Here is a 19,720-nt window from a genome sequence, read left to right as displayed (position 1 = left end):
GCAGTGATTTTTTTGGAAATATTTTTACTGTATGTGCCTTGCAAATTGGGAATAGAAATCAGACACACTAGCAAATAAAATGGCAAATATACATGTTTTCATATATCATGTCGATGAGTATATACAACTAGTACCAATAGGTAATTAATGAGAATGATGCCTTTACTATGCATGTGTGTTGTACTTTACTATGCATTTGTGTTGTACTTTACTATGCATTTGTGTTGTACTTTACTATGCATTTGTGTTGTACTTTACCATGCATTTGTGTTGTACTTTACTATGCATTTGTGTTGTACTTTACCATGCATTTGTGTTGTACTTTACTATGCATTTGTGTTGTACTTTACTATACATTTGTGTTGTACTTTACTATGCATTTGTGTTGTACTTTACCATGCATTTGTGTTGTACTTTACCATGCATTTGTGTTGTACTTTACTATGCATTTGTGTTGTACTTTACCATGCATTTGTGTTGTACATTACCATGCATTTGTGTTGTACTTTACTATGCATTTGTGTTGTACTTTACTATGCATTTGTGTTGTACTTTACCATGCATTTGTGTTGTACATTACCATGCATTTGTGTTGTACTTTACTATGCATTTGTGTTGTACTTTACTATGCATTTGTGTTGTACTTTACTATGCATTTGTGTTGTACTTTACTATGCATTTGTGTTGTACTTTACTATGCATTTGTGTTGTACTTTACTATGCATTTGTGTTGTACTTATGACCAATAATAAATTATCTTACTCCAACGTTGTATATTGGTTGTGCCGTATTTTATATGAACGGTGTTGTTATTCATCTACTGTTTGTATTGTAAACGTTCAAAATCTCTGAAACTTCAGTATTACGTTTACCAAATTATTCTGCTTGTAACATACCAGCAAGAATGTAAATTATACAGGTAAATCATATGAGACACTGAAAAAGATTCGACTGTACTGAACTAGACATTTTGCACGTGCTGTACGAGGGAGAGTCATGTATGGAATATACGCATACGTTGTAATCAAACTGCAATGAAATAATAAACAATCAAATATGTGTGTATATAAGTGTTGTAAGAACAGATTTGCTGTTGCTAGTTATTGCATCGTACATGCGAATCACTTGAGAATGACATTTCCAATAAAACATTAAAACATTCCCACCTCTGACGTTTTCCTTTCCATGTCTTGAACGCATGTGCCCACGTATTCCCGACACCAAAGCATAACTTTCATCACCTACATATTGTTTCCGCGAATTACTTTTGTCACTGTCTCAAGGTTTTCGGAGATTAATTGAACAGTTGCAGAATTGTCCTCAAAATCACTATCTAAAAAGTTATATGCACTCTTAGTAAACCCACCAAGTATAGTATCTATCTCCAAGTCATATATAACGTAATCCTCATTAGAATATGCCATTCTCACAAATGAAAATGTTTGAGTTTTGTCAAAGTGATCGAAAGATGGTATTTGTTTGTCTACGTTTAATTTATTATAATTTGAGTAATAATGTTTAATTGCCATGAAGCTGATTCGTGTCGACTTTTGAAAAAGAAAGAAGATTGGAATACTAATTACCCTTTGTGTTTTATTTGCATGGATCTTAACAACCTTTAATAAACACCTTAATTACTTCTTAAGGTGTTACAAACATTTATCATGTTAGGATATTCTAACATCACACTTTAAAAGACACGTTTACGTGCTATTTCATACTTAAAAACAACAACTTTTAATGCTTTCAGGCATGTTTCCCTGTTTATTTTGGGGTAGCACACATGGATTTATTTTAAATTTCGTTTCATCCCCAAACATTTTTTATTTCGGGCATTTAATATCAAATGAAAGATAATTTAATAAGCTTGATAGCGGTGTATTAATTGTAAAAATCTCATGTTTAAAATTAAATAAATGATAATTTTCGCTAGTCATCTCCTGTTTTTTAAACCCTTTTTTTAACTCGCCGGTTCAACGGCAAATATTTGTTTTCATTAGTGCATTTCATGTCAAATGAAAGATAATGTATTCAGGTTTATATTGGTAAATAAATTGTCTAATTCTCATATTCAGTTTCAAATAAATGACTATTTTCATTACACCTATCCTCTTTTTTAAACCTGTTCTGGCGGTCAAATATTGCCGATTTTCATTGAACGACTCTTTTTTAACTAGACGTATCAACCCCACACATCTTTTTTCATTAATGCATTTTATGTCAACTGAAAGGTAATTTATTCGGTTTTGTATCGATGTATACGTTGTTAAAATCTCATGTTTATAATTAATTCTCTTGTTTTTTAAACCTGCACAGGCGGTCAAATATTGCCGACTTTCATTTAACGCCTCTTTTTAACTCGCCGTTTTAACGCCAAGCATTTTTTTGTTATTAGCGCATTTTACATGAAAGGAAAGGTAATTTATGCAACTTAATATCGGTCTATAAATTGTAAAAAAATAATACTTTAGAAATGACCATTTTGTGAAGGCATGTACATATTTCACTCCTTACCGCATCGCTGTAAATCTTGAAGCGCGCGCTAATATCGATGGAATCATTGTTATCAGTGATAAAATTAACCGACGACAGCATATTCAGACTGACTTATGCTGTATAGCTTGGTTTCCTCCCCCTGTAATCTTAATCCCAGCTTGCATTGATATAAAAAAATAAACTGAAACCGTGCATCGTACAGGAAACGCGGGAAAAGGATATAGGGAACCGCTTGATCGAACCGGCCCAATCTGCATCTTTTTTTGGAAATTCCGAATCAAGGTAACGAATAAATTTGTTTTGATTAGCTTCGAATATAGACAGGTTTCATCGTAAAAATCATGACAATCGTGCATAAATTGATGATAATTTGTATTTCAGTATGACATATCCTATTGTGTTTGTATATGTGTTAAGAAACATTGAAATATTTCAAGTATGAGTAAGCGCAACTTCCCTAATAATTACTTTATAATGGAATCGTCCAATATGAACTGAACCGTAACGGATAAAGTTTTGACGAGTTGACAGGGATCGATTTGCTTAAATTAGGACATATATGCAATGTTGTTTCTGTTGTAAACGACCTATAATATTCTTATTCATGTTACATTATTGCATTTGAGAATATTTGGGTTGCTCCACCAATCATTAACCTAGGTATTTTCTGTAAACACCAGGCTGACAGCCGGCGAGTTCATCTGTCCATCGATCCGTGCAAATAGCTGATATTGGCAGGATATCAACTAGTACGGCTTTGAGCTGTTGAACAGTGTTGTCGAAGTGTTGAGAAAGTCTGTTAGTGACATTGGATAATAATTAACTTTACGAGTAAGTTAAGTGGCAACAATGCCATTCAGAACAACCAGAACCGTTCGCACCATCATAAGTGACGGCCGCGGACCGCCTCGTGTGGAGACGCGAACGTACAACGGCGACGACGATACCGGAAGTGGGTCAGGTGGAGGATCGGGTCTCGACATTGGGGGTTTTAAGTCACGGTTTGGAAACATGAATATCAACATTGGTGGAGGTGATAGTGGTGGACCCAGTGCCTCCTTCGGATTCAGTCGTCCCAGCCCACAAAGAGGGCGTGTATGTGGGCGCTCCACGCGCAAGGAGCGCAAAAACCCCTTTGCTGGGCTTGGAAAGCAGAGTTACGATGAAATCGTTCAGAAGTGCAAGGCAGAAGGATGCTTATTTGAAGACCCTGAGTTCCCAGCAGAAAATGAATCCATTTTCTTCAGCAGATCACCGCCAAGGCCTTTTGAATGGAAACGACCCACAGTGAGTTGTGCATTAAATTGTATTCTATACTTGCATAGTTTAAGGGATACAGGTTAATGGTACACATTTGTACAAAATAACATTGTCTCCTTCATTAATTGGAATTAGATTGGTATATCTGTTTGTGAATCTGTTTGTTATTATGAAATTGTTATGCACCAGTCAATTGTAACCAAGGCCCCCCCAGGTCCGGGGAATAGCTGGGACTTTGACTTTCCATCCAGCCAAACCCGGGTAAAATCCCTGTCCTGCGGGGACGAACTGCTGGTAAAATCTCTGCCAAATGCCCCACACCCAGGGACCCTAAGGTAAGGCCCATCCCCTGCTATTTTGGGCACTGCGAGGCCACCTGGAAGGTTAAAACACGGCCCCGGCTATCCACGGACCTGGGAGGGGCTGTGGTTACAATTGACTGGTGCATTAAAGTAGTGGGACAGTCATTGGATGTTTCACCTTTGCTGACATGTTCTGAGCAACGTTCCTGCAGTGCTAAGGCTGTTGTTTATTTCACCATTTATGTGACCTGTTCCTGACCATGCTCCAAGACACACAGATCGTAAAGTAGATATGTTTGTTAGACATACATTCATGCTTACTTGAGAAAACATAAATGAACAAAAACTGTCGGACAGATTAATCAAGGTCTTCATGGGCAGACAAGGGAATTCCTTTAAAAATGATTCAAATTTTCCCATTGAACATTTTAAACAGACTCCTGTTTTTTTGCAAAATGCACTATTTTTTTTATTACGAAACAAAGTGTGGCAAATCATTAGGAGTGTAAAAACTAAGATACTGAGAGCTGGAACCCTTCAATAAGTGTTGACATTTGCTTAAGTATCATCTTTTAAGACAACAATTTTCAAAAGCCTTCCATGTTGTAGTGATTTGTTATTGCATATTAAAATTGGTTAATTAACATTATCATGTGCTGTTATCAATGTATTGTTAAAAGGTCAAAATAATGACCACTGTTGTAGAAGTCCTTTTGGCCTAATGGATAAGGCGTAGGTATTCTAATTTTTATTTACTTTACTGCGTGGGTTCGCACCCAACTAAAACTATAATATTTTAATTGTATTTTTTTCCACACTTTCTATCAATATCATAGAGTAAATGATTATAAAATAAATGTTTTCAGATGAATTTTGGGGAAATTTTATTTTTGGGTCCAAAAACATGAGCAAGTTCCTTTAAGACATGGGAATTATTCAAATAATAATAATGGTTTGACTATGGTTCATGTAACCTTCATAGTGAATTCCATATTTAATCAAATAGATTAAGTCAATGAAATTCCACTAAAAAAATCTCTACTTAAATTAGATCTCTGGCATTGATTGGACTTTCAAATTTCTCTTTCAAAAAGCAAATATGCAAATGAATCTTAAAGTGATGCGAATAAAAATGATATAAAAAGCTTCAGGGATAGATATTAGGAATAACACAAATTGGGAAAAAAGACTAAAAAAGTATGAATTTCAGTTCAAATATAGCGGAACATTAAGACCAGGATATATATTATACATGTATTGAAACAATGATTAATTTATTAAATATTTTTTCCAATCCTTTCCAAGTTTCCAACGATGCATATGAGGGAAAAAACAACTTTTTATTAACCAAGTTGAACTTCTATTATATACACAAAATACAGGCTTTGCATGCCGAACTTTGGCAACACTTGTCTGTTAGTCAAAGAGCACAAGTCAACAGATAGTTTAGCCTGATAACTTATCATAAAATCATTTTAAGTTTTATTCTTAGAATCATATTCAGTAGTATTCTTAAACTGTTTTTTATTAATTGTTAACATATGACAAGTTACCTTGGTGACTTTGAGCAACATCACAGTGGCTGTAATACATAAAAGACATGCCTTTTTTATTTCCCTCAAAATACTCTTTTTCATTCCAAAATAGAAGAAACACTTTCATTGCTTATAACATTTAATTGTTATAACATTCAGCCTGAGGAAAACATAAAATTTTCTTTACATTTTTGTGTGGGATAATTCACTCAAAACTTCTTTTTTCAACTATGCTCTAGTTTTATATGATACAAAAAATTTGTGAGTGCTGTCCAGTATAATGTATAAAAAAAATTGTATGATTTAAAGGGACTGTACACCAGATTGGCACCAACATTTTTTTTTCTGTAACGAATCTCAGGACAACTATTTAATAAAATGTTTTACTCTTTGATATTATAATTGTAAAAAAACATACCAAAATGTAAAAAAAAAAATGAGTCAGAGACCGGCTTCGAACCGGTGTCGCCAAAATTGCAATCCAGTGTTGTATCCACTGTGCTACGAAGACTTACCCTAAGAAGTTGGAATATTTAAGCTATATACCTAATATGTTCATTATACGTGATAATATCGACTAGCCAATCACGCATAAGGAATTAATTCTACTAGGTAGACATACCTAGTAATCTTTTTTAATGAAAAAATACGAAAAACTGCAAAAAGTGAATTAATTGTAAACTATGTGGTACTTCAGTTAGTAAGTTTCAATGCAATGTACACATCGATACCAAGTTTATGTTAGTTTTCCACAATTTTCTCTTTTTTTCGCTGTTTCATCATACGGAGTACAGCCCCTTTAAAGTAAATATTTCATTATAAAAATATAGAAATGTAACAGGGACAAGTCTTGTCATTCGCATTTTAGAAGAAAATCTTACAAGAGCTTGTCTTTCATGCATGACAGACACAGTGGCATTGCTGTCGCCATGGAAATATGTTCAAGACCACTCCCATACTGAATAAGACTAAACAATACCATTTTCATTGTTTTATGCAAAAATAGATTTTGAGTGCTGCCAGCTGTTGGTTTAACAATTAAAAATAAGGTGTAATCTAAGCCGAACGCAAGTACCCAAGTATTGTTACTGAAGTGTGATGCAAAATGTCTCAACTTAATGTAAACTGGCCAATATATTTGTATGGATCAATATTGAGTAAAAAAAAGTCTGGTTCAAAAATGATCGCAGCAATTTTGACTATTAAATTTCCGTAAAAACCTCCAAATAAACAGTAACCTTTCCTTAAATGAGAGACTCATCAACTTACTGTAACTTGATTTTGTTTAATAAAACAAACATATTAAATGTTTTTTTTAGGGCTTGTCACAGTGAGTAATTGCGAGTTATGCATTGTGATGTGTGGGTGTATCATTTATTTGCCAAAATTTGTCCACTTGAACTTAAAACTTGCTAACAGCAAACTAGGACTGTGCCTTTGTAAATAAATAGCACCAAGTATGAACAGTCATTCAAGTTTACTGATATGCTATAACATTAGATTATTGCAATACTCTTTACACAAATATTTTCATTCCTTATCTCAAATGATTGAGAACCAACCGGGTGAATTGGCTATTTATGGTGTTCTTAAGTCATACATAGCTCTGTTTCTCATGAACAAAATAGTACCGTACTTCTGTTTCAGAGGCATCAAATATGTATGGCGTGCCTTTTGGGACAAATCGCCTTCTAGTAGTTGTAGAGTTTTTTTCTGCTCTACAGTCAACCTAAAGCGACTTTTGACCTAAATGGTACATGTACGCCATAAATATGGTCTTGTCATAATCATGTCGCTGGATTTCCATACTTAAATATATATCACCCATGATTGGCATTTGTAAGAATTTTTTGAATCAAGTTGAATTTCCAATTCAATAATTTCACATGGATTTTATATCTTCAATCTTCATTGATATTTTATATACTAAATTAAGGAAAAGAACATCAATAGTCATCACAAACACCTAGCCTAACATGTAAACCTACATACACTTAAAAACAGTTGGTCATTGGAGTGTAACTTGTTTAAAAATTCACATAAGAGCAAATATCGTCATGCTGAATAACTGTACGAGTCATTTAGGTTCAATAAAAAGATATTAGTATGCATGATGACTTTTGACTTTGTGGAATGAACTGTCCATGTAAAATGTTGATGATTTATGTACATGGTCAAGGTAAAATATCCAGGTGGGAAATGATCATAATATGTCACAGAAAGATGACTTTGGTCATAACACGGTGGTGTTAGGAATGACATTCAAGGCCTCGTTACTTCGCTAGCTACTCATCAAGGATGTATATGACAATCTTATGAGTACTGTTAATTGGTTGTATGTAAACATGTATATCTTTGACATACATTAATTTTGGTCTGGTGTAGCTCACTCTCGTGGTGTCATACTGGAATGTGGAAACCATCCTGCATGTTGAATCAGGTGTCTGTACTTGTTTACAATGATGCACTGGAGGGGGGAACATATCAAAGTGATGTTTCATGAAATCTCAGCTAAATAGCATACTCCCTCCAGGTGTATCTTGTTGATATGATTGTGTTAAGCAAAAAAAAAGTTGTTTTTTGTTACAAAATGATGATAAGATTAGGTAGGGCCAATTTGTTATCTAAGGTTAAACAGCAATGAGGTAAAAAATTAATGATGGTTGAACTAGGATCAACTATTAGGTATATTGCTATGGCATTAAAGTGAGGTTTTTATTTAAGTATATAGCACATATCTTGTGCAAGCTATCTATCAGTGTTAATGTTTTGGGGCAACTACAAACAGTATTGAATAAACTGGCTAATTGAGCAGTGCCTGTAATATTCTGAGTTTCCTAGCAACTATGAATTTCGTTCCATCAATAAATTGTGTAGATCAGAGAGACTGGTAGATTCTGACATTATGAAGATGATTATACTATCCCACAATCCCAGGGGTATGAGGTGTCCTGGAACAGACTAAAGTAATATATCCCTAAAACATTCTGACTTGGAACTGCTATAACAGCTTAATCATCATGTTTCTAAATGAATAGAACTTTCCTTTAATGCAAAATTGTATAAATGCATTGTTGACTTTTAGGTTAAATCATGAAATCAAAATATTGATAAGTCTGACAAGCCAAGAAAGTAGTCATGCATGAATTGATAATGGAATTATGTAATTGTTTGGATTCACTACAATGTAAGCTAGACAATTCCACTTCAGAGCCCTACATGATAGTTTAATACTAAATAAAATATGTTTATAATGAACAATTTCAGGCTAAAAATTGTTAAAATCTTTGTGGGGAATTACTCCCAAACCACCCTGCCAACATTTAAATCCACTTATTTTTTGGCTGTGAGGGACAGGGGAGAATGTCAAGATGTTGTGCCCCTTAGTTATGTGCACTCTTACATCAATTACTGGATCGGCCCCTGTCTTACATTGGGGCTACAACATATTGTTCAATAAGTCACTGTGGAGGTCTGGAGGTCTACACTTCCACACAACCAATAGGCAATACATTGCATACAGTTAATAGCCCCAAACAGTGTAAAAAAAATGTTAATATGCTAAGTCACATACGGTACACATTATTTCTAGGAAAAGAAAACCTCTCTATTGAGATATATTTCACAAGGTTGCTGAAGATCGGAACCGCAGATGCCCCTCAAGTTGAAGTATGATCATAATTAGAAAAATAAGTGGCTGTAGTCTATGAACTTCTGAAGTATCAATTATGCCTGTGTTAACAAAAAAACCTGTGTTACAATTTGTTTGTTTAGGCTTGTTTTAAAAATGTATGGTTAACAGATAACTTAAGAAACTGATGTAATCGACACAGCAGATGTGTAAGTTAATGCCATAGTTTTAAATTATGGCTTTACCTCAATTCCTCACACTAGTACGTTAACTTGACAGCAAACTCTATCTCAAAAAGTACCTTGGAATGTTTAGTATCTGCAAGTATAACAAAACAGAGCTATGATCAAAGCATCTCTGTAGTCATAACAATGTGGTATTTGTTATGTATTCCCAGAAATCTAAGACCATGTCGAGTATGTGACTGCAGAGTGTTCCCTTGTATGGTGGTAAATGAGTCAATAATTATGCAGCATATGTTCTGTATTTCAGGAGATCTGCGACAACGCCGAGTATGTGACTGGTGGTGCCAGCAGGTTCGATGTTCAGCAGGGAGAGCTTGGTAAGACACAGACTACTTCTAGTGTAGGAATACTCGCGCATATATTGCAGTCATGTAGAAAATTATGCAAAATATTTGTACGATCATATTTTGGTTCATGGAAAAGCATATTAAGTTATAGTTATTGATTATTTTTGGTCTTAAAACATTTAGATGACAGGCCAGACACAGGGTGTGTTTCACGCAAAATGTATATAATTAGCTAGCTCAAGGTAAAACCTCTGTAAAATCCACATTCATGATTGAATGGAATATGGTTGGTTGTTTTTGTGGGAAGATTTAAAAGTGAACACTGAAAAGACAGTTCTCTATACAATTCTGACAGTTTTGAAGAAAGAATTCATTTTTATTACCCTTTAACAATTAAAACTTCTTCATTTTATTTCTCGTTTAACATTCACCATCCCAGACAGGATTAAATTTTTTTGGTATTGTATAGGAGAAACATGCAGGCTATTACCGAATTGCTAGACTTGCTTGCGAAAATTAACATACCCAGTGCAACACCAGTAATAATGGCCAAGATTGCCTTATAGACTGTGCCAGTGGTCTCTGTCCACTAATTGTACTGGAGGTAGACGTTAAATATTTAGCTGCATCATAAAAAACATTAAAAATAGTAACTGTAGCACCTTTGCCTGGGTTGTACTAGGTGATAAGAGTCAACTTTATTACCTGTTTGTGGATACCTGTGAAGTCACAGAATTCCTCAGAAAGCTTACATTTTTTTTAAGGAATTGCTCCATTGTATCTAAGCTATTCTTGTCTCCCCAGGTGACTGCTGGCTGTTGGCAGCTGTGGCCTCCCTCACGTGCAACTCCCATCTCCTCAACAAGGTCATCATCCCAGAGCAGAACTTCACGGGCCCCGACTACTGCGGCGTCTTCAAGTTCAACATCTGGCATCAGGTACAGTGCACGGGAGACTCATGACAGTCTTCAGGAACTTATTTCCCTAAGGAGAGCATGCATTTTTCTTGTTGATCTACATCTTTAGGTACACATATATGGGGGCTTGTTTGTATTTTTGATAGCCCCAGCCCCTTGTTACTTAATGTCTGTGTTATAGACTGGGAAAACGTTTGATACTTCTTGCACTGTTTGTGACATTCTTGGAGTCTCTATAACCTTGGTTTGTGTTGCAGTTATTAATGTATGTCAGCCATTAAGTTATTAATATCTTGAAGTCCTATAGTGCAATTTGCATTCAAAGCCTACATCCTTGAAAGTGCATGCAAACCTTTGGGTGATAATTGAGCAAGATATTATGCGCCATTAATGTTACAAATGCAGAAAGTGTCCTTTTATATTTGAAATTCTGCTCTTGAATTGATTGAGGCTGTGTTTATTATAACTGGCTCAATGGTTAAACAAATACTTGGAGTAGTTGTTTATCTATTGTGGTTTATTTTCAGATAGTTTTATGGACAAATCAATTCAAAGCAGGGCTGAAATGAAATGAGAATTTTCAATGATAATACTGAATTAAACAATATAAGATTTAAAGAAAGTATAAAAAAATAGTTTTAATATGAATTCCATGCTCAAGCTCCCACAGTTTGACATTTAAAACGTATTAACATTAAAAAGATCCAATTTCAGGTCTCATATGATTAATGTTTAATGCAAGTTCACTGAAAATTTTATATGATTCAAATGCTATCATGTACAATCTTCATTAAACATTACTCTTCACTTGTGTATTTATTATGGTATCCTGTTGATTTGAACATAAAAATTATCTGTACCACAGTACTTATGTTCAGTGACAGACATTAGTTTTTTAAAAGCAACTGCATGGTCGGGTCACACCAGCTACTGGGTTTCACTTCACCATCATTTTTGTGTTAAATAAATGGAAAAAAGCATTTCAACAGCTAATGGAATGAAAACATAGTTTATCAAGCCCCCTATTTCATTCTGTAGACTATATTGAGTATTTACTGCATGGGACATCACATGCACTTTGGTTTAATTGTAAATTGCAGCTAAGCTAGTTTTCAGGAATGGGAAGTTGTTTTAGAGCGAATTCCGGAGGTTCTGTTAAGTACATTGAACAAAAACTTTTAAGGTAATAGTTATTGTGTATATTTTTGGATTTCTAAGCGATGTAGTCGGCATGCTGGGCAGACCCCGGTGCCAACTTATCATTTAGAAGACCAAAAAAAGAAAGGTAACTTTAAATGTCCAGTGATAATGCCTATCCATTGCTTGTGCTTGAGCAAGTTGCAATACAACTCACCAATTAATGACTAAATAGAAAGTTGGTGATGTTGTTGTTTGTTTCTAAATGGGAATTGGGAAGTTGTAATTTGCTAAGTGGATTTAGGTTGTCACAGCCCTTCTAAATGATTAAATGTGTATCGGTCTGTTGATTCTATTGGGGGAGGCCTGAGCCTGAACACTTAAAGGTTACAAGTCTCTCCAGCTTCCATAAAAATGAAAAATGAAAATATATCTGCTGCATTGCTTGATAAGACTAAGAGTCTGAGAGAAAACATTTTACCTGCAATCTCATTTACCACACTGTCTGCAACTAATGATGAGCAATTTCTAGCTAGTTCCTGTATGATATGTATAACCTGTGTATAAACTTTCAGCCTAGTCCAAGGTTAATGTTTCACATGGTGAAAACAAAAAACAATTGTCATCTCTACTTGCATGGTCTTATAAATTTTGTGTAAGATTAGGGACTGAGCTTTTTTTACTTTACTTTTACTCAAGAGGTAATAATCATTAACATTTACAAATAATGTTTACCTAGTGCATAATGACTCATGTCTGCTTTCCCATGTACAGGGTGATTGGATCCAAGTTGTGGTTGATGACCGTCTGCCAACTTACTATGACAAGCTTGTCTTCATGCACTCCACCGACCAGAATGAGTTCTGGAGCGCTCTGCTTGAGAAAGCTTATGCAAAGTAGGGATGAATATTGAGTACCAGCAAGTGTATTAGTAGTTTCATTTATTATTCATTTACTAAACCATCAAGTTTGTATTGGCATTCTGACAATCTCATTGGCCGAGATGTGGGCGTAAACACTAATTATTAGAAAGGCTCAAATTTTTTATATAAGGTACAACAATTCTTTGAACTTAATCAAGTGGTTTCTCAGCATATAATCTTGCTGATTTTTTATGTGTTGAACGTCATATAATTTAATGAAGTGCTGCAGATATATTGGAGAACTGATGATACAAATTACACATTGCTCAAGCAACACAGAATTAAATATGATATGAAGAATAAAGTATGATATGTAGTAATGTAAATATATATGAGGCATAGTAATCATTTCAGATAAACTTTATTATTTCCTCCTGTCCACAGGTTGAATGGCTCGTACGAATGTCTGAAGGGTGGGAGCACGAGTGAAGCCATGGAAGATTTTACAGGGGGTGTGACCGAGTCCATTGACCTTCAGAAGGCCCCGACCAACCTCCTCAGCATCATGATGAAGGCCGCAGACCGTGGCTCCCTCATGGGTTGCTCTATTGATGTAAGTGACAGGAGAAAAACAGTTGTCCCTTGAAATCTGAATTAGTACCATTGTCAATTAAATTTTGCTCAGAAAATAAGTTGAGATACCTTGATAGCCTTTTTGTTATTGTCGATGTACATGTAGTTGTCATCATGCAAAACTATTATGGCCAGAACTTGGAAATGGTTTAAGGAAACAAATGCAACTTGGAACACATGGTTACAGTACTCAGTACATGAATAATCCCCTAATGCTGTCTATTTTTTTTTTTTAAATATATGCCCCTTTTGATATGAGAATGGAATGATGAATGAAGGCATTTGCTTGTGGTGCTGCTGTATCTTGTTGCTATTTATCTGTACATCTGAGGATTGTTAAGCTCAACATTAAGCATATTAATATTTTGTACATCATGAGTTATGTGAAGATGGGTCATGAACTGAAAGGTTTTATGATATTTGAATGATGTTTAGGTTTCTGTCTGTTTTCCGCAATTCTGTCAATATATTTTCCTATTTTGTACTGTATTTGATGTAAAATTCCATGAGAAAAGCTGATTTGAGACTCGTCTATGTTTTAATGTTTCCTCGGAGTTGTTAATAATCCTTGTGAATTCCACATGCGTTATCTATCTCTTTAATGTAATGGGAATGATGTTGCAAATTGCTTTGAATATAAGTAACTGTTAGAGACTTGCATTTTCTTATCTTTAATCAAAAAACAGTAGAGTACATTAGGGAAAGATCCTGTTTATTGTCATACTTACAGTAGTGTGATGCTTCTTTTCATGCAAGTTGAAGCATAATAGAGTCTTACCAGAGTTGAAATATACTAGAGTCTTACCAGAATTGAAAATTGCATAATATTACTGCAATGTTATTGTCACTATAAGGTAAGGTTAGGTTGGCTTAGCCTGAGGAAGAATTGGCCAGACACAATACTTTATCTTTCATGTATGTACTTTATCTTTCATTTGTCAACATCAGATTGTGTAAAAGTTTATAGTTTACAATTTGCACATCCTGATAATCTTGTTCAGTAGTTACAACATCCCCTGATATCACTGTCACCTTCAAAATGTTTACACAATGATACAAATATCAAGTCCTGTGAGTGAACACAATGGTAGACTATCAAGTCCTGTGAGTGAATACAATGATAGAATATCAAGTCCTGTGAGTGAACACAATGATAGAATATCAAGTCCTGTTTGTGAACACACTCATAGAATATCAAGTCCTGTGAGTGAACACAATCATAGAATATCAAGTCCTGTGAGTGAAAACAATGATAGAATATCAAGTCCTGTGAGTGAACACACTCATAGAATATCAAGTCCTGTGAGTAAACACAATCATAGAATATCAAGTCCTGTGAGTGAACACACTCATAGAATATCAAGTCCTGTGAGTGAACACAATCATAGAATATCAAGTCCTGTGAGTGAACACACTCATAGAATATCAAGTCCTGTGAGTGAACACAATCATAGAAACAATGATAAAAATATCAAGTCCTGTGAGTGAACACAATCATAGAATATCAAGTCCTGTAAGTGAATACAATCATAGAATATCAAGTCCTGTGAGTGAACACAATCATAGAATATCAATTCCTGTGAGTGAATACAATGATAGAATATCAAGTCATGTAAGTGAACACAATGATGGAATATCAAGTCACGTGAGTGAATAAATGATAGAATATCAAGTCCTGTGAGTGAACACAATGATGTAATATCAAGTCCTGTGAGTGAACACAATGATGGAATATCAAGTCATGTAAGTGAATACAATGATTGAATATCAAGTCCTGTGAGTGAACACAATGATGGAATATCAAGTCATGTGAGTGAATAAATGATAGAATATCAAGTCCTGTGAGTGAACACAATGATTGAATATCAAGTCCTGTGAGTGAACACAATGATGGAATATCAAGTCCTGTGATTGAACACAATGATAGGATATCAAGTCCCGTGAGTGAACACAATGATGGAATATCAAGTCCTGTGAGAGCTGCTGAATTAAAAATATTATGATTCTGGTTTCAAAGTCATTTGGCAATAACATTCCTAGACAGCTGGGGGAACTTTTGCTCAATCACAACCCTTCATCTGGGGATAAATATTCCCTGGAACTTGTAATCTTTATTACAAGTGTGATTTGGAAAATTGAAGACATGTTTGCCTTGTCCAATACATTTTCTTAGAACTTATAAATTCAATACAGTGCTTCTCAGTTAAAAAGAAATGTTGGTTTAAATAAAGTGCTTTTAAAAGTAAAATACACATAAAATAATGCCAACACCGGCTCAATTAAATATGGTCAAGGCTAAAACCTGTGGTTTTCTGATCAAAATCCCTGGTTTTCAGAGCAAAATGCACTGGTTTCTCTATTTAATAAAGCAAAATCTGCTGGGGGTTTTGGCAAAATCCTCTGGTTTCTTAGCCAAATCCCCTCCTCTGGTTTCTTAACAAAATCCCCAGGGAAGTCATCCAAAAATATGGTATGTATTTTCCTTGAAAGATTACAATCTTGTTTGAGTTGAGTATGATTATATTTTATTTTCAGGCTGACCCGAACCAGCTGGAGGCCATTCTTTCCAACGGCCTTGTGATGGGGCACGCTTACTCTGTCACCAGCGTCAAACTGGTATGTTCCTTTAAATTCCTTATCACATGTGATATGTGATGAAATATGATTCATTCAAAATTCTATTCTAACACATACATTTTAATGTATCATTTTTATAAATGTGGTTATGATGTTTTGTCTATGAAACAACATTTTGGTGACTGTTGCAAGAGTTTGTCTTGCAGCATTCCAAACATAAAGTTTATTGTCCAATAGTTGTTTCCACAGAGATGATAGATACTGAGGATAAAGTAGTAGAGATTGAAATGAGGCTTTGAATAAAACTAAGTTATGAAAAGTATGTTTTTTGGTTTTGCTATAAAAAATTCCAAAAGACAAAACTGTTTATAATATTGAAAAAGAAGGTTAGAAACAAAACATTTTCAACTGGATAATTTGTTTTGCAGGTTGAGATTCAGACACCTAAGGTGAACGGGAAGATTCCGTTGGTGAGGGTCCGTAACCCGTGGGGAAACGAGAGTGAATGGAAGGGGGCCTGGAGTGACTCGTGAGTACTTGTTGAGATTTTATCATTTACCAGCCAATACCATTGTTGTCCTAGTGGTAAGATCCCTTTGGTGAGAGTCCATACTCTTGGGGAAATGAGAGAAAATTGTAGAAGAGTTTGAGTGACTTGTGGGTATTTGTCAAGGTTTTATCATTTCCCAGTGAATTCCATAGTTAACAGAAATATAGTTCTGGTGAGGGTAGGTATTTCCTGGGGCAATGAGAGTGAGCCAAAGGGTGTGTAGAGGGACTCATAAGTACCTGTTCTAAGTGGCCAGTACAATTGTTGTCACAGCAGTTGAATCCTCCTGGCAGAGTCTGTAACCCCTGGGGGCAATGTGAGTGAGAGACGATGTGCGTTGTGGGCCTCGATGTGCGTTGTGGGCCTATGAATATAATTATGTAAGATTTCTTTTTGACAGTATATGGTAAACGATAACATGTCGAGAATGAAGTTAAGTTATGCATACTGTAAACCTTATATTGTGCGGTTTGTTCTCAAAATGTCAACACCTACAGAAAAGAATAAAGTTCGCGTAAATGTGTGAAAAAAACAAGACCATTATCGCATCAATTTGTAGTATTGGTATGTTAAACAGAACAAAAGGCAATGCAAGTTTTTCACACCTTATCATACAACTGACAAAAAATATTTTGACAGTGCCCAACTTTGCTTTCTTATATGCAAGTTTAATTATTGTTCAATTCAATTTATTATTAAAAATAATATTGAATAACTTTAATCGAAAAATATTTTTGTTAAAATTATAAACGTCTTACGATATACCTTATACCGATCTTCAACTGCCATTTTAACCCGTACTGCAGTGTATAATCGATCAATATGACGCGAGTAACATCCCTTTCTACATAAATCTAAACAAACTCTCGGCTTGAAATCGACCTCAGAAAAAAAGTTAAAAAAATTGTTACTGGGTATTATACGCAGGCATTTCTGAGGGAAAAAAACGCGTCTAATACCCAGTCAATTACGGTACATGTGATGTTTGGATGTTTATAATGTGTAGGGATAACGGATATAGAAATAATGTAATCTTACTTTTTTATACTGCAACAATTTTTCAAGTATAGTTTTGTTTGATGGCAGGTCTTCTGAGTGGCGCTACATCCCGGAAGATGAGAAGAAGTCCCTGGGTCTTACCTTTGATGATGATGGAGAGTTCTGGTATGGGCTTTTATATTCTGTGCTGTGAATTTGTCTCTAGATTTGGTTATTTTTGCCAGAAGTTACCAGTCCTATGATTAAGTAGTTGACCATTAACATGGAACATGTACTGATTGAATCTCTTTTATAAATTTCTAAATAAGCAAATAAGACTTCCACTCCATAAAGACGCTTCATAGTTGCAACACTGTTAATTACCCCTGGCAATGTTGTTGTGACTTTTATTAAATTGCTTCTTGCATTTTCCTCGGTGTAGAGAACCTAGCACTGGCTTAAGCAGTATATTACATATATATCTATTATTAAACCTTTCATTCAGGATGTCTTTCCAAGACTGGCAGGATAACTTCCAGAAGCTTGAGATATGTAATCTGGGGCCAGACTCCCTTGACGAAGAAGAGGCTGCGCAGGGAAAGATTCGCTGGGAGGCCACAGCGGAGGTTGGGGAGTGGATACCTCGTGTCAACGCCGGAGGATGCAGGAACTATCTGGGTATTTAAGCAAACTGAAGATATTTAATCAAGATAATCCCAATTTTGCAAAAGTTTAGAGTTGTGTCAAAATCAATTGGAGAGGCTTTGCTCTAGACATTTAAAAAATGTTGAAATGGCATCTATCCTTGCAGAAACATTTGCAACCAACCCACAGTACCGTGTAACCTTGGTTGACCCTGACGATGATGAGGATGACCTGTGTACGATGTTGGTTGGCCTGCTGCAGAAGGACCGCAGGAAGAAGCGTAAGGAAGGACTTGACATGCTTACCATCGGATACGTCATCTACAAGGTAAGGCCATGACATTGTATAATTGTGTTAAGCGTTCCCGCCCATCTAAGTTTTGAGCTATGTGAGTTTAAATATATTTATTTAATCTTTGAGTTTTGAAAAGAAAACAAAGGCTCTGGTGAACCCTTAATGATATAATTACGTTAAATCAATACTGCAGTCAACCAGACACTTGATAGCAATGAAAAAGAAAGTGTTAAATGACCCTAAACAATCATTTTCAACTGTGTGCCGTTGGTCTCATGGGGCTTTCTTTTTGAGTTTGAACAATAATTTGATAAACAGAAAGGAACTGTTGAACTCATTTTAACATGTGAGGAGCAGTCCTCATGGCACATAATCCCAGTTACATTCCATAAAAATGATAAAAATGTCCTTTATCCAAGCTGTATTATTTAATGGCTTCTAGATTGCAGAACATGTTTTATATTGACAATATGATGTTAGATTCTTCAATTCGTGATCATACTTCAACATACTAGTCTTCATTCCAGAGCTAATCATATTTACAGGAAAAAGTACTTTAAAACCTTGTTCTTTCATCATTTACTACATTGGATAGATGAAGGAGGATGGCACTTATGGTTCCGGTCCACTGGACCAGAGGTTCTTCAAGTACAACGCCTCAGTGGCCAAGTCTCCATCGTTCATCAACATGCGGGAGACATGCGGGCGACACAAGCTCTCCCCGGGCACGTACGTCATCATCCCTTCAACCTTTGAGCCAGGCCAGCAGGGAGAGTTCCTCCTCCGTATCTTCACTGAGAAGGAGGGAACAACAGAGTAAGTAGAGCTACAGTATTTACTCATAAATTGTTTAATAATCAGCAATTTTTCATTAATATTAAGTAAGAAGATGGCTTTAAAATAAGAAAAGTATAGAGTCTTTATAAATAAATCAAATTGTAAAAGGTTTAGAAAAGCTGAATGCAAAAGCGCTTAATGGTAAGTTTGACTTGTATAACCCTAACACATGCCAATGTGTTGGTTTTCTTTACTATGTATATGGACTCAATCTTTTACATGAATGCTAATTCAATGAAACTGTTTTTCAATTCTCAGGGAGATGGATGAGGGAACCGGCATCGTTGAAGACCAGGTAAAGTCTCCATACATGATATTAACTATTCAGTCCCATGATAGGAGATATGACACATTAATAAAAACATGGATGGATGTATGGGTGCATGAGGGGTGATGGGGAACTCATGCGCTTCAACCTTTGGCTTTATCCTGTTCAATTTTCAGCAGCTGGACAAAAAAACTACTGATCACAATAATTGACATGAAACAGTCTATATATAAGCTGCAGTTAATTATACCAACAATGCTTTCAC

General features: G+C 35.3%; 1 protein-coding gene across 7 annotated transcripts in view; it reads left to right on the top strand.

Annotated features, from left to right (window-relative positions):
* The first annotated feature begins 2,990 nt into the window (after positions 1 to 2,990).
* LOC128207324 (calpain-B-like) overlaps positions 2,991 to 19,720 on the top strand; it is a 30,439-nt gene continuing 13,709 nt past the window's right edge. For 3 of the 7 annotated variants that reach the window (XM_052910174.1, XM_052910175.1, XM_052910173.1), the window contains exons 1-12: positions 2,992 to 3,783; positions 9,717 to 9,786; positions 10,561 to 10,694; positions 12,585 to 12,706; positions 13,118 to 13,286; positions 15,842 to 15,922; positions 16,312 to 16,412; positions 17,520 to 17,597; positions 17,917 to 18,089; positions 18,223 to 18,383; positions 18,946 to 19,166; positions 19,446 to 19,482. In XM_052910174.1, coding sequence (XP_052766134.1) covers positions 3,346 to 3,783; positions 9,717 to 9,786; positions 10,561 to 10,694; positions 12,585 to 12,706; positions 13,118 to 13,286; positions 15,842 to 15,922; positions 16,312 to 16,412; positions 17,520 to 17,597; positions 17,917 to 18,089; positions 18,223 to 18,383; positions 18,946 to 19,166; positions 19,446 to 19,482 — 1,785 coding nt within the window. In that variant the 5' untranslated portion in view covers positions 2,992 to 3,345. Of the gene's footprint in view, positions 3,784 to 9,716; positions 9,787 to 10,560; positions 10,695 to 12,584; positions 12,707 to 13,117; positions 13,287 to 15,841; positions 15,923 to 16,311; positions 16,413 to 17,519; positions 17,598 to 17,916; positions 18,090 to 18,222; positions 18,384 to 18,945; positions 19,167 to 19,445; positions 19,483 to 19,720 lie in introns of all 7 variants that reach the window. The other 4 variants (XM_052910179.1, XM_052910178.1, XM_052910177.1 and 1 more) reach the window with 2 other exon arrangements.

The sequence above is a fragment of the Mya arenaria genome, chromosome 11 (genome assembly GCF_026914265.1).
Source record: "Mya arenaria isolate MELC-2E11 chromosome 11, ASM2691426v1".
Lineage (NCBI taxonomy): Eukaryota > Metazoa > Mollusca > Bivalvia > Myida > Myidae > Mya > Mya arenaria.
The sequence above is the reverse complement of the archived record's forward strand: the minus strand, read 5'-3'. Positions and strand labels throughout refer to the sequence as shown.